Here is a 16,420-nt window from a genome sequence, read left to right on the forward strand (position 1 = left end):
AAATACAATTAAGCTCATACTGTCTAAACTGAATCAACCATCTGTCACAATTAATGTTTGGAAAATTCACTTTAAACACATCCCGCCTTAAATCTTAAAAGGCTATGGTAGGTAGCCATAATTATAACTTACGGCAATGCAATTAAAAATGACTAAAATCTTTTCTGATAGCCTGTTATAGTGTTATTCTTTTAATACCAAGCATAAAGATGTTGAATTCATGGGGAGAAAATGGGAAATTGCAGCCATTTGTGCCTCCATCTCATCCTTCTGACTAATCAAACTCTAGCCCATTAACTGTCTGTTCTAATTACGCTGCATCGATACACAGACTGACTTTACTATCTGCCTGTCTGAGGGTCTGGTTGTGCTCTGTGATAAAGAAATAGAGCTATGACAGAGTGGAGTTAAAAATGTAGTAGCACACTTTTGGAGCAGGCTGATACAATTTTCTTTTTAGATTATTTTAGTCAACCTCACTTTGCATGAATCATGGGTCAATGTGTAAATTTTGTGTCTGATGTGAGTGAAATCTCCCTGTCCTTTCCTCACTTCCTCTCTGTCCTATGTCTTTTCACTTTCTGTTCTATTTCCTTTCTCTTTTTTCTCTCTGTCTCCGCTGCCCTGGGCTCCTGTCAGCTGAAACAAATAGCTGTGTCTCAAACAGCCAGAGCTCTGGGCAGGTGTCAGTCAGGCTGCAGAGCACAGATATTGATCATGGTGGGGTACAAAGTCAATACAAAGTAAAATGACACACTCATTTTACCAGCAATATACCCACATCATGTAATGTTCATGCAGTACATTGGTTGTACACTTTTCTATCTAGTAATGTATCTATCCAGTATTACTTTGGGTTCTGCAATGACATGTTGCAGTAATTCTGAGTCAAAGTATAAACCCTATAAACTACTACTATAACTATTGCATCCCTCATCCATATTCAGTAAATTCATAATTTGTTGCGGTTTTCACATTTAAGTTTGGCACACATTAAGCTATTTTAGATAATGTTCCAACCCCTAATTCTACCAATTTTTCCTTATATGCACCACCCTTCATTTTGAGTGGATGGTGGGACAAATGTTGTGATGTAATGTAAAGCTAGATTCATGGTTGATGCAAGGAGTTAACAGGAGTCCCACCGTAGATACCTATGGCATAGTTGTTTTTTTTATTGGTAGATCAGGTCCTGATTTTTCCTGCAGATAGTACCACTGTTTCACTAGATGGATGTATCGTACTTGATAAGGCCCTATCATGCTTTGAAAGAGTACTCCACCGATTAGCACTGCACTCCTATAACATATTTATGCTCACAATGAATATTGATGGAACAGAACCAGAGATATCATATTTCTTGTTAATTCCATGCATTCTTCTTCCTTGTCAAAATCTGGCGCCTACTTTACCCACAATGCAACTCAAAAGCAGAAAGTTCGTCCGGGGTTGGGGTGTGTTATGCTAGTAGCAACTAATTTAGCCTTTAGCTGCTAGCCTCAAGCAGAGCTGAGGAGCAGGCTACTCACAGTAACTGTGTTTATATTACTTCCTTTATTTTGTGATATGAACAAAGATGGGAAGGTTTGTCTTGTTTAATGTCTGAATATGAGACTATGCTGTGCAAGGTCGCCATATTTACATTGTTTTCCTTCACTGTGATAGAGAGCTGAGGTATGTAATGATAGAAATATATGGAGCTTACGAGTACTGTAATCAGAGCTGTAGCAAATAATAATTCTGAGGTAGTGATTTTAAAAGATGTAAATGTGTACAAAGAACTTGTTTATTTTCTTACACCGTGGTGTCTGTGCAGATCTAGTCATCTAGTTGCCAAACCTACATCTGTGTTTCCTTGCAAACTTCAGAAAACTTCCCCTTTTGAGGTTCCTATGACAACAGACGACAAGAATGGTGTCGGCTACTGTTGTTCCTGTCAATGCATGAATCAGACCCCGTTTACAGCCAAACCCTGGTCTGGCTTGTTCTGCCTTCTGGTCACAGAAGTAGAGCAGCATTTGGTCAGCCATCTTTGCTCACGGTTTCAGTTTCTCACTATCTCCTAGTTCTCTGTGTTTTGTGCTGCTTGACTGAAGCATGCAGCATTAATGATGAAAGACTTTTGTCTGCTTGAATATGATTTGATCTAGGGCTGCAGCATATGATCATTTTCATGATTGATTGATACTACAATTACTTTTTCAATTGATCGATGAACTGTTTTGTTTATAAAATGTTCCAGAACAAGAAACATTCATAATAAGGAAAGAAGCTGGAACTGGCACATGTTCAGCATTTTTGCTTGATAAATGACTTTAGCAATTAAATTGTTTTGGACTGATATTCTATAAATTTTTTATCATTTAGTTCATATTGTTTTACCACTAATTTGTTCAATTTGACATTCACACAACTAATCTGACAGCACAAAATTAATTAAAACTAAAATTCCAAATACAAAGAAAAGGAGAGACTTGAGTCTGTTTTGTGTCCACAGGGTTCTGCTACTTAGTGTCCGACACAAAACAGACACAAATCTGGGGCAATAAAGACAGGATGTTTTTTCCCGTTTACTGCTCTTTTTTTTTGTCTCTTACTAGGGGATTTTAAGCTTTGGATTGTCTAAAGCTATAGAGAGATACTTCATTCATATCAAGATATACAGTATATTATACTGTATATATTGTATATTGTTTTGCCATATGGCCCAGCCCTCTACTGTATAACTATAGTTATTCCCTACCTCGCAGTTATTCTATCCAGCAAGGCATTATTATGGAACCCACGCAACTTCTAGGCAAGACCCACCCTTCAATAGCATTCACACGCTACTATTGGCTAGGCGTCCATGCTTACGCAAGGTAACAGAACCCGATTTGTTCAGTTCCTATCCCCTGACCAGTCGGCTATCCTAACCTTAACTACTCGAGGTCAATGCCTAACCCCAACCAATCGGGCTGCTTCGTAGAAGCCTAGAAGTTGCGTGGGATCCATAATAACGCTCCAGCAAGTCATTAAATCAGGCCATCTTGTCTCTCACCAACATCTGTTTACACACGCACATACAACAAAGGTGCTTCTGACATAAGGTCTGTGAAAATGTAAAGAAAACAGATGTCCAACTCACAATGCAGCTATTTTCGACCGCCTTTTTTCTGCTCTTTTTAGTTGACATTCATTGGAGCGGAGTTCTGCCATTTACATTCTGGAAAACATGGAAAGAGAACAACATCTACCTCATTTAGTCCATCACAGGGAGAAACAGGACGACAGACGGAGCAGGGGATGTTTAAAAGCACAGGGAACATAGTTAAAAACTATTTCCATCGTTAGACACCACACCATTATCTCCAACGTCACTCACTGCCCTGCCCACGCACACACTAAAACATTTATACTGGCATGCCTGTCTGTTGATGGTTCTGCCTGTGAATTATTTACCAGCGGAAATGCAGGACCAATCTAATTGAAGAGAAGGGAACTCCATTGGAGATGAAACTCTGCTTTTTTATTTCTTATAAGATGAATGCTTTTCAGTTGATGTGGTTAGATTCTGTTGCCGTTGTCTGTGCCGTTTTGTATTCTCTAAGCTCGCTGTCTGCAGCTGTTCACAATTACTACAACGTTAATGACTTTCCTCTGTGAGTAACATATCGGAATGCTACCGTTAAATGTGTAGTTTCAGTAAGTATGTGTCTGCTTCATAGGCTGTTTGTATCACTAACACAGTCTGAAGCAGTGCGAGGCAAATGTTGTCTAACTCACAGTTAACATCTGGTCAATTAACACTGGTGCACGTTAAAGGATAACGAGGGAGATGTATTCTATATCAATTTTCACACCACTCTAGACTTCTAAGTCTTGTTATTTGTAGTTTGGGAGAGAGAGAGCTACCATAAAGATTTCAGACAAAGCTATCCTTGTTATTACAGTGTTCTCACACATTTTCATGGACAAAATTTCAAAACGTTTATGACTTTTAGATAACAGTAAAAATAAGATGCAGAAAAGGCTAATTGAAAGTGTGTGTAGTGAGTGTTTGAATAAAAAATGACTAATGGGAGCTGCTTCACCACACTGATGCCAGATCTCAGTTCTCCCCCATCTGAGAGATAATATAAAAACAAATAATGCAAAGCACATGGAGGAAAAGCTGACAAATGCTACATTATAGAATGCAGCAGAGGTACAGGCAAACGGTTATCTTTGGTAATTTGATTGGTAATTTACCTACAATTTGCAAATATTTGTATGGAGATATTCCTACTACTGCTGCTGCTAACAAACAAACACCGTCGCAGGATATCACACTATTGAGCAAAACCCAAGTTGCTTACAGCACATTCCAGATTTAAAAAAAGAAAAGAAACAGTTTGCACACACTGCAGGATAAATATTGGCTAGGGACATCACTGTTGTGTGCCTGATGATGAGATTCCCTGCACATAGCAAAAAAGAATCTCTCACTTACACTGTATTGCACATGTACACACTCCCATAGTCACACACACATGCAACTCTCCCTCCTTTGAAGTGCTGCATCACTAGACTGTAATGGAATTCTATAGCTGACTGCTGACTGGAGGCTTTGGAGGGGGATGGATGGAGAAATGGATGGATGGAGAGAGAAATGAGGGAAGAGGTAGGTGGAAAGGTCGGAAAATTGATTGAAGGAAAAAATGGTGAACTGTTTTTGTGTTCATGCGTTTGAAGAATTGCATCCCCTGCTTCCACAGAGTTTTGTGTGTGTGTGTGTGTGTGTGTGTGTGTGTGTGTGTGTGTGTGTGTGTGTGTGTGTGTGTGTGTGTGTGTGTGTGTGTGTGAGAGAGACAATACTCCTAGGGTGATGCCATCGATATTAAGTGTGACACACGGAGGTACAAAGGTTCATTTTCTACTAATGCCTGTTTTAAAAACCCCACCTTACTTACAACTTCAAAAAGGCTCCCCGGGGTGAGGACCTAAGTGTATGCAACACCTCCCACCCTCCTTCCCTTCCTTCTTTTCATCCTACGTTTTAGCAGGGGACAAGAGGGTACTGTAAATTACTTTTTGATTCATCCCCTTTAATTATGCAAATAGACTTCATTATCTGCAGTGACTCTAAAGTGTTGTGGAATGTATTCATTAGTCTGCATGGAGAGCTACGAGTGTTCATTTAGGGGTACGCAAGTGTGTGTGATTTTGCATGCTCCTTTTTTTGTAGGCGCAAGCGTGTAATATATTCAACAAGGTGTGTGTAGATATGTATGTGTACATCTGTCTGTATGTGTACTTTCTTGTTCAGAGTTAACTCTTTAAAGTCACAGTAAAATGTGTCTTTAGGTTACCTAATGTGACATATTTACAATTGAAATTAATTATGTGGGTGGATACTTACGAAGAGGAATGAAATCAATTCACGAAGAGGAATGAAATCAGATTCTTCCGATTTTATTGGATCGTGCGACTAAAAGTGCAATACGGTGCTGTAAAGAGATACCACCCACACTTCCCTCAAGTGTGTTGTTAGATGAGGAAGAGGAAAAGGTAGAAATGAATAAATTGGACCTTAACCACATTCTACGGAAATGTAAACAAATTTTTAAACACAACCCTCTGACCCATGATATTGCTCTGCTAGATACTATGACAACACCAGCTTCAGTAACATGTACTGTAGGCGAAAACATAAGCAGCCCAAGTTCAGAATTCACAGATCTTGTGGTCTCCAAATGGGATCTATGTTGCCCCTTTTTACATTTTTGAGGAGGTGCATGTAAGCTTTGGTAAACCTGCAGAACGACAAAGCCAGAGTGCCTTAGCTGCGATGCAATGCCGTAACCTCCTCCTATTACACATGGATAGATTCAGCTGTGCACATCTGTCTGCATCCTTAATTATTTCACTCCATAAAACTTGTGCATTCTCTCAGTGACAAACACAGACACATTCTTTGGTTGAGCCTATGTTTAGAACAGAAACTCTCCTGAGTCTCCTGAGCACAAACTGTATATGACTGTAATTATGCAAAAGAGGTCATTAACTTAATAAACAGTGTTTGTAAACAACAGCACAAAGACACAGTTTCCTTGCATCCCCCCTTCCTTTTCTCTCTCTCTCTTAGTTAGTTCATTCTCTCTGTTTCTCTATCTATTAGCTCCCTACCGTTATCCCTCTCCCAATTCAACATAGGGGTCTTTCAGTCTTGGTGATGAGCGTCTGAATTTGAGAGGAGCGTCTGAAGTCGAAGAGCGTCTGAAGAGAAGAAAACAGCCGCACTATCTCAATTGCTGAATAAACAGCTGATGGCACAGCAAGGGAGCTGAATAGGTTTAATGAGTAGACTATGGCAGTGCGACCCAGATCTAGTTTCGAGACTGTCTCTAAGCTGCATACAAAAACCAAACTGACAGTAACAATCATCAACAACAATTCTCATTAATTACAGTGGCAACACTTATGGTCTCCATTCTCAAAATCGATCCAAACAAACTCCCCTGTGTGTGTGTGTGTGTGTGTGTGTGTGTGTGTGTGTGTGTGTGTGTGTGTGTGTGTGTGTGTGTAATATCGCTCTGAATTGGTGTCCCCGTCTCCCCCTAATCTCCTCTACTTCTCCCTGATTCCCCTATCTCTTCCATGTTCTGTAATGCTCTTATTTAACTTGGCATCATCCCACCCTCACATCCTCAGTGCTCCACATTAAATGTCAACAACTGAATATTAATCACAATGTTGACACCCCTCTGTCTCTTTAACACTCATCCCAGAGAGGGGATTTTTTTTCTCTCTCTCTCTCTCTCCCTCCACAGACTGATTAGCAGCAGATTTGAATATGACCAATTACCAATATTAGAGTATTAATTTCCTGCAATAGTCTGCTTCTCCACCCTCCTTGTGAATCAAAGAGTTCAGTGCTTTTTCTCGTTGTTTACCTAATTTTGGTACTTACAGCATATTTTCTCTCAACAGCATTATATAATTCCTCGGTCTCAATTGTTTGAGTTTTAAAGTATAAAACTAGAGTTCTACATTCTGTCTGCACATTTAAACACAAAATACATGCAAAGTGCAGAAGTGGGAGAAAGGGAGAGAGAAAGGGAGTGATAGGAAAATGGTGAGATAAATAATGGCACAGATATTGCACATATTAATAAAGAAAAAAGAAGACCTACCAGCTACTTTTACCATCTATGATTCTCAGCATGACCAGTAACCTTTTTTCAAGCCCACCTTAGTGGGTAACATCATAATTTATCTTACAAGCTGGCACAGCAAGGCAACGCCCAGCAGGGAATCCAGTGGTGTACTGCTGAGCAACATAAATATGGGGTGACCAAACTATGACCTGACATCCCCTTGTGTGTGTGTGTGTGTGTGTGTGTGTGTGTGTGTGTGTGTGTGTGTGTGTGTGTGTGTGTGTGTGTGTGTGTGTGTGTGTGTGTCACCCTTATGAACCCCAGTAATATCTTTATTTACATTGAACACCTCCAGCATGAGTTTAACTATGGATTTTAGAGTTGGGATGGCATTACACATAACCACATTTTGGTTGAACTGTACTGTTTAATCCTAATTCTCCTTGATCGAGATTTCATTCTGTGTAAGTCATTAAAGTCTCCAGAACCTTCTTCAGGTATCCAAAGTCAAGCTGCTGCTGAGTTTTTCCGAAACAACAGTCACCAAGTTGACTAATGAAATCCTAAGCGGAGGTGCATTCTGCAGATGTAGGTATGGCTCATAATGTACTATGCCTGGGTATCGGTACTCGAGTACAGAAAAACCCAGTAGTATCAAAACTTCAAAGTCAAACAATACCTACATTAGATCCTTTTTGTACCCAGATCTAGAAAAAAAATCACCATTTGTATGTGGTTTTGCTAAAAGCAAAGATTAATGGATTCGTTGTCAACTATTAAATTAATCGCCAACTATTTTGATAATCGGTTTGAGTCATTTTTGTTAAAGAAAAGTGATTCCAGCTTCTTAAATGTGAATATTTTCTAGTTTCTTGACTCCTCTATGACAGTGAACACAACTGAATATATTTTTTGAGTTGTGGACAAAACAAGACTTTTGAGAACATCATCTTGAGCTTTGGAAAACACTGATTTTCCCATTTCTGGCATTTCATAGACCAAATAACTAATCAATTAATCAAGAAAATAATCAACACATTAATTGACTATGAAAACGATCGTTAGTTGCAGCCCTACAGCCAATCACTGCAAGAATTCTTCAATTTAATGCAACATGTGATTGGCCCAGTACCGCATTTGCCACAACCCATACAGTCTGTGGTGTGGTGAAGCGCTGGTGGTCGAGCGCTGTGTATTTGATGGAGTTGGTACTGTAGTTCAGCATGCACAGATGCATTATAAAAAAAAAGGTATCAAATAAAGTACTCGGGAGTATTGGTATCTGTATAACTTTAAGAGTACTGGTATTGGTAATTGTATCGTAATTTTTTAAACAATACCCAGCCGTAGTTCATACTGATGTCTCAGTGAAGCAGAGCACTTGCCAGTCATCTATCGTACAGCACAGGTGACAGTTGCCTTTCTCTTGGAAATGCCCCTTGAGCTTTGCCTGACCCCAATAAACAATGTGTGGGTTGGCTGTGTTTGTGTCTCTGTGGACAGAATGTGTCAACAGCCTGCTAGTCTCAATGTCATGGCAGTGAATACCACAAGACCAGACGTACAAAGCACACACATTATGCAGCAAGATGAGAGGTCATCTCATCTGTGCAAGTCATCAGTACAACCTTAATCACTGTGACTCATATTTAACGCTCATTCAGGAGCGAATCCTAGGGAATAAAAGGGAATGCACCTCCTTTCATACTTGCCTTGACATGAATGACACAGTCAGGGTTGGGGTTATCTCTGTGTGTGTGTGTGTGTGTGTGTGTGTGTGTGTGTGTGTGTGTGTGTGTGTGTGTGTGTGTGTGTGTGTGTGTGTGTGTGTGTGTCAGGAAGTGTGTTTGAAGAAAGCGACAGGTTGAGACCGCCATGTAAAGAATGCTTTGGGCCTATGCTGCTTATCAGTCCCACACACATTCTTTCTTTCTCGCATGCTATCCACCTTGCACACACAAAGACACACACACTCAGTTGAATTATATGTCACGCTGATCTGTTACGTTCATTTGTAACCTGCTTAGATGTGCTCTGTTCTCCAAGTCTCACGACAGAAGCGATATTTTTAGGCCATCACTTCGTACTAGCATCACATGTCTCCCTCTGCATTACTTGTCTTTTCACTTCCACTTTCCACTTCCTCGCCATCCCGTCATATCTTTATCTATGTGTCAGAATCAAAAGAGAAGGGTTGTGGCTATCTCTTTTGATATGGCCACACAAACTGGATGGTGCCTTGAATTATAGTACATATGGAAATGTTTCAGGAATTAAGTATTTGTTTTTAGGACACAAGACATATAGGCTTATCGGACACCTCTTCACTTTCTTGTTCTGTTTACATGTGTGATGTGACATGGCTGTTGTCACTTGGGCCTTAATAGAGTAAAGTTGTGTACATAGACTTGATTTGAAATTGCTGTTGCTCATTATATTTTTCCAGTTCACCTGTGCTGTCTTACCCACAAAAAGATGTGTGTATACTCACTACTCTCCCTCACCTTTGATAAGCATAGCATGGAAACTCATTATCCTGCCACACTCAATAGTTGTTATTTTTTTCTCATCAACTTTATAATTCAAAGTTAGTGTAGAGTTTTATGTAACAGATACAGACAATATATTTGGTTTATACCCATTGCAGGTACATAGGGCGGCTGTGGATCACTGGTTTGGTGATTCGATTTTCAGCTCTTTCTGTTCACATGTCCAAGTGTCATCGGGCAAGACACTGAACCCCAAATCGATCCAGATGGTCAGGCCACTGCCTTGCATAGTAGCCATCGGTGTGTAATTTGGATAAAAGCAGTGCCATTTTGCATTGACAGCTGTGGGTACAATGTGGCTAAACTAACCAGCTCGGCTTATGTGAAAAAACAACGGAAGAGAGAAACCAACTTAACAATAGCTAAATATCAACTCCAATACTTACAGGCTTACTTTCTTTTAAAGTTGTCCTGGAGATAGCGGAAAAGTAGAGGGAAAGACAGTTTGGGAAAGACAGCTTGATTCATGTTGGAACAATTGCAGCTGTTCATTTAGGCATCTGTGTCAACTGGCACTGTGCTGTATAATGTGAATGGCAACACTGTTGGCACATGATGCATCACACGTGAAATAAATCATTGGGCTTAATATTTATGCTTGTCAAACATATCAAGTTATCAACATATTTTTATTTACTAAATGACATGCCTGTCCTTCTAATTGTCTCAAATTATGCAGATGTTAGTAATTATGATTAATATAACTAGAATAATAAAATATATGACAATTTGCAAAGTAAAATGTATTGTAGGTAGACTACAGACTTTGTACTACATTTAACTATTACTTATTAAACACTAAATATTACATTTAAATAATAATATATAATTAATAAATAACCAGCTTTTAAAAATAACTCAGTAAACTATTTAAACTCTAAAGCAGATAGTATGTGTCAAATAAAAACAGGACACGTAATTTCACTGTGTGTAGTGTTTAACTACGCTAACTAACCATGTGTTGTGAACCGTGTGTAGTGATTACAAAAAACAGACAACAGCTATGTATCAAAGACCAGGCAACAGCTGGGACGTTGACAATCCACACGCGAGAGGTGATGGATAGTTCCAGTCACTTCGTAATGTATTCACTTCGTTGAAACAAGAAAAGAAAGCCTCACAGATGTGAAGAACAAGACAGAGATATATATATATAAATGCTCTCTGCCTGCCAACGCTCCGGTAAGTCCATTCACCCCGTCTCTGCCTGGGCATGCCCCAGCTGCCCGCACATTTGTTGACAAACTCCCACAAACAATGACGTACGCGACGGTGAAATGGTGATTTATCCCTTTAAATGTTAATAAACGACAGTTACACTCACCGCCAGCAAATGCTCTTTCCGTTGTGATTGGTGGTATCTCGCCGTTACCTTGTTTCCTACAGACTGTGTTGATACGATTTGTACATCACAGCCACTCAAACAGGACAGAGTAACACAGCAGATATATATATATACATATTTTTTTGACGACTTAGTTAAGTCGGCAGGCGTGTGTTGTTAAGGCGGGCGCCTTAACTGCAAAGTGCTGCGGGAAACCCTGCGGATTAAGTTTAATTTTGGTTTAGTGGGTCCAATATAATAAAGATCATAAGATACTTCCACTGAATAGTCAGAACAACAGTTAAAAATAAGTAATTAGTATCATGAGAAGCCAGGATCGAATACCAAGAGGAGCTTGTTGGTGTGGGGCTGGAGTGTGCCTGAATAGGTGGTTGGACAACTCAGCATAGACGATGCAGGAGGCAGAGTTCTTCCAAACAACCCAGAAGAGGAGATCGACATATATATCTGAAAGCACAGAGAACCCAACTTTTTAGACCAGTATGACCCACTAGGGCTTCAGGTTCGTCACATTTACATGAATATGTTGGTGGTGTCCTCTTTATCTGGGGACTGAAAGAAGAAATGGTGTTAGTAGGACATGTGCAAAGAAAAGCCAAAATAGAGAATCTTGTAATGGTGAGAGGACCCTGAATGCTCGATGCTGTGCCCACTATGTAAATGAGTTAAACTAACAACTAGCCTGAGCTGACAAACGTATCGTCATATCTCAAGTTTTACCATTAGAAATGACAACTTTTGGTTTAAAGATATAGTGCGTAGTTTCTGTCTCCCCCATAAGGAATACTAAGTAATGACAACAAAACTGTCGGCGCATCCAAATGATACAAGCCTTCCATGACTGCGCACCACCATAGCAAAGGAGGACATGGAGGATAAAAAAAAACATAATGGATTCTTCATAAGTCATTATCGTTACTCGAGCTTCAGTGCACGAAAGTCGCTGGACAACACCATTTACTAAACATAGCCATGCTGAGAAATACAGAGAGAGTTTTGTGGAGCTGATGGTCTTAATTAGCATTGTATCAACTCATTTGGCAATGGCTTGAATGTAACGGATGTTCATTAATATAAAAAAGTTATGCACTAAAGCTTTAGAGACAGAAATAAAAAAACAATGTTAGATAGTTTTTCCAAAACTCCATATGTCTTATATAGACATATGGAGCAAGCCATGCAGCATACTGTAGATAACCCCAAAGTTCTAGTTTCTACTTTCGCACTCTATGAAACATATAGACATGGTTAGGCATGTTTGTGCATATTCAACACCCTCGATGTGTCACGTTCCTCTAATCATTATTCTAGAAGGGACGTGTCAGCATCTAGGATAGCCAATCTCATCTTTGGCTGAAAGTAGCATCTGCTCTGGCATCTGTTATTAGCACCGCTAACCAGGCAGCACACTGACTAATCTCACCATCGTCTGGATATTCAGAGTAAAGCCACAGATAACTACTGTAGATTAATGCTTATCAGCAGTGTTGATGATCAGATAGGACAAGACTGTTAGAGCAACAACTGATACCTCGCTTCAGCACCATTGTTAAATATTTTTTCTAACTACGCAATACTCATGATTAGATTCATGTGCAGCTTGAGAAACACCATGCGAGCAGTTAACAACAATACTAAAAAATGATGGCTGTCATTCTGATGTCAAAACCCTTTTACACATTTTTCACTCTGTGATTATAGCATAGTCTGTTTCATGCTCAGTTCCTGTTTCACGTCTCTTGTGCGTGTATGTGTGAGAATCTGTATGTGGGTTTACTCTCTGTAATCTTTTAATGACATGCACTAACGATGCGTTGAGGCTCAGAAAGAGCCCAGGCCATGAAACACACACACACACGCAGATTGACTGAGGCTCAGTGGAAGGTCGCAGCCCCTGAGAGGATCCATTGGGAGATTAGCCAAATCAGAAAAGCGTTTTAGAGAAAGGCAGCTTAAATGCAACACAACACAACACAGATAGTGTATGTGTGGAGAGAAGAGATAGCTTTAAACCCAACATTTTGTTTGCAGTGTTTTCAGGCTGGGCCCTCTTGTTTCATTTCCTTCATCAGGTTTACAACAGAGGCATCCTGCCACTCAGCATCAACATTTAACACTTGCAGTTGCATGCTGACAGTACAGTACATCCTGCTGTTTTGATTACATTTTTCCACATCATATTCTTTCTTGGAAAGGTTCTATATTTAAACCTACATTAACCTCATCTTACTGTAATACTTAATGACAGTACTTCCTATCTGGGTTGTGATTTAGTGGAATTTCTCATCTACTTAGGAATGAGAAAGTAGGAATGGGAAATTGAGAAATATGGGCAGGATATATAACGTACACATAACCTGAGTGGAAGTACAGTACATAATGTATTTGACTCAGTACTTCTTGGTAGGCATGTTCCTGTGATCATTTGATGTTGATCCATCGTTCTGTTGTCAGTGACTGAGAGCTGTGGTACAGTCTTAGCATTTGCATCAGGTTTCTGTGCATCGCTACTTGTTCCAGTTGAAGTGGATGTGAAGAGATTTCCTCTGACATGGAGCCATATTTATTTGATGTAATATGACAAAGTTGCAGAACCATGAGGTTGTCTTAGGCCCGTGTTACAGCTACAAGTAACATGTTCTTTTTTATTCAGTCTATACAAAGGTTTGCATTCCAAACTCATCAATGCTGGATTTTTTAGGCAGATACAGTATCAATATTTGAAAGTGTAAAAAATCACTCAAAATAAAATATAAAAATAAATTGAAGATTTACATAAACAAATAGCATAAACACTTTTGTAAAGGATTTCTAAAATTTGATTATTAAAGGATTTTGACTTTTGATTTGCACTTTTACAGTGGAAGGCGCCCTGCTTTGCCTAAAATAAGAGTGCCAACATCAACGTTGAAATTATTACATTTTATTAGATATAATAAGGCTTACCACCTCTGCTAATCACTGTCATGGGAGAAACTGTTATGTGATGCCAACACTTTATAAATTACCTCAAAATATCTTATCGGCCTGACGTATACCTCAATACTATATATATACCTGGCTTTAATCAGCTGCTGTCAACATATACTGTATTCATTTTACTTATTGATTCCTCCTAGTTTACTACTGCTGTTATTGTTCTTAACAGCTGTGTCTGGTCTAATCGTTTTACCCTATACTCTGTTGCTTTGCTTTGTTGTACAGCTTTCTGCTTCTGTGCTGTCTTGTGCTAAGTTCTGCATTGTGCTTTGATTTGTTGTTAATCTTTCTGCTTCTGTGATGTTTTATGCTAAGTTTTGTTTTGCTTGTGTTCTCTTCCTTTTTGTTTTTCTGTATTTTAAAAAGCCTTTTTTTAACATCGAGGGCAGGGTACTACAGATGAAAAATAGCCTTTTGGCAAATTTTGTCAAAACATGCGTTTTATTAATTTGCACTGTCCCCTTTCATAAATAAACTGAATTGAATTGAATTGAATTGTTAATATGGGCTTGAGTATACAGGTGAAGCATCTAAACATACACAAAACATAACATATTAATAAAAGTAACTAAAAATGGTTTATTTTGACTTTTCTGGAAGAAGAAACAAACAGAAACACTGTCACCTGTTATATGCCACCTAAATAACAAAGTCAGTCCACCACAGAACAAGAAATACAGATGGCAGACACGTTAACCTAGTAATGCCAACAGCTGTTTAACATTAACACGCCAGCCTAAAGCTTCGACTGTAACAGTATAATGTATATATATATATATATAGTATAATGTTAATTTCACAATCAATATTTTAAAAGAAACTTACCTGAGCACCACAAATGCCAAAAATAGAGCCACAACATCTGCACTAAATCTTGTTTACCAGCCCAGTGTTTTCTGAGTCCTGGCTTAAATGTGCTGCATACAAATATCCTTTTCCTTCCTCACCTGCTTGGGATTTCTGTGGTGAAAACTCCAGCCAAATGTAGCCTACAGGTGTCTCCTGTAATAGTCCCTCCACTGTTGACTACACAGAGGTCAGCAAACAGTCAAGGAAAAACAGTATTCTATATTTAGAGCTTTTTCTGTCAATTACGAAACAGTTGACAGTGTTCAGAGCTGTTTGTTTGAAGCAGGAAATAAAGATAATACAATTCAATTTAAAAAATAACAGAAATGCAATTACCAGTTATTGATGACATTTCTTGGAGCCAACACAATAACGCCAGTAGTTACAAATTCATCATGTTATCAAATAATAAAAATTATCAATAATGCTGATAGCTCCAAGCATCCATTGTGAAACAATGCAGTGACAGTTCTTTGGACCCTTCAATTCGGTTGAATCTTAATTAATTAATTGCAGGGCAGAATCAAAATGCAGAGATTCATCTTTTCTTTTGAAATATTTTATTCATTTCATATAATACTGACACATGTACTCAATAGCGGTTAACAGGCGTTTAAAAACACAGATATTAAAACCATTACAGCGTCAATTTATTTTTAGCCCCGTTGATTCCACGGGCTATTTTTTACACGTTTACATGTTTCAATATACCATAACATCTACTTGGTATTAGTCTAACCTCACCCCTGAAATGATTTTGTCCATTGTCAAAAAACAAAAGAAAAAAGAAGACTGACAAACTGTCTCCCCATTTTAAAAAATGGCATGTGGTAAGCCACAAACTATTCAAAGTAAAATATTCTTATGGAGGTGAAATCTGAAAAAAGAAAAGGTTCGGATTCAGATCTGAGAAATATTTTGACAGCATCAAGTGTGTCATATGTGGCACAGTTCATTTTAAATGTGTTGTCCAAACCACATGAGACAGCCATTCTGGATCCACTCCCCACCCTTTTTTTTGTAGTGATGTTTGTAATGCAGGATAGCTGTCTAAAATCCAGATCCCCTTTATTTCCAGTATGCGTATGGAACACAACCAAGCCATAGAAGAGAGATGAAGACTACAGATTGTTGTAAAGAAAGTTTTTTTGTCATCTAATCAAGCGCTTTTTAGGTCATAGTTCATTTTTTTTGAAGTTGTTGTTTGTAGTAGCAGTAAAGGATTGTGGGTGATGCAGACTTCTAACGAATCAAGGACACTCAGTTGTGTTTAAGGTGATGGAAGACGGTATTAGAGTCCTGTCTCTTCAGCCTCCACATCTTGGATATCCTCAGGAAAAGGAAACAATTACTAGTTCCTCATAGAAGTCCGTCTGAGTGTGTTTCCTCACCATAGGTCCATTGTGCTGTGTAAGTAACTCCACCATCATTTCTGCTCTTCTTGAGACGGGCAGGACTATCGAGTCACCTGAAACAGGGAGAAAAGAAAGTGGGTCACTGAAATAGTTCCTAAAAAAGTAAGAATGAAACCTGAAACAGTAAAGGTCACAGGACATAGTTCGAAGCCAATTCTGGAAAGA

General features: G+C 38.9%; 1 protein-coding gene across 2 annotated transcripts in view; it reads right to left on the bottom strand.

Moving 5' to 3' along the window:
- Window positions 1–15,398: 15,398 nt before the first annotated feature.
- Window positions 15,399–16,420, bottom strand: part of LOC144520301 (chemokine-like protein TAFA-2) — a 91,756-nt gene continuing 90,734 nt past the window's right edge. For both annotated transcript variants that reach the window (XM_078253968.1, XM_078253967.1), the window contains exon 5: window positions 15,399–16,308. In XM_078253968.1, the coding sequence (XP_078110094.1) occupies window positions 16,297–16,308 (12 nt within the window). In that variant the 3' untranslated portion in view covers window positions 15,399–16,296. The remainder of the gene's footprint in view (window positions 16,309–16,420) is intronic.

Source organism: Sander vitreus, chromosome 7 (genome assembly GCF_031162955.1).
Source record: "Sander vitreus isolate 19-12246 chromosome 7, sanVit1, whole genome shotgun sequence".
Taxonomy (NCBI): domain Eukaryota; kingdom Metazoa; phylum Chordata; class Actinopteri; order Perciformes; family Percidae; genus Sander; species Sander vitreus.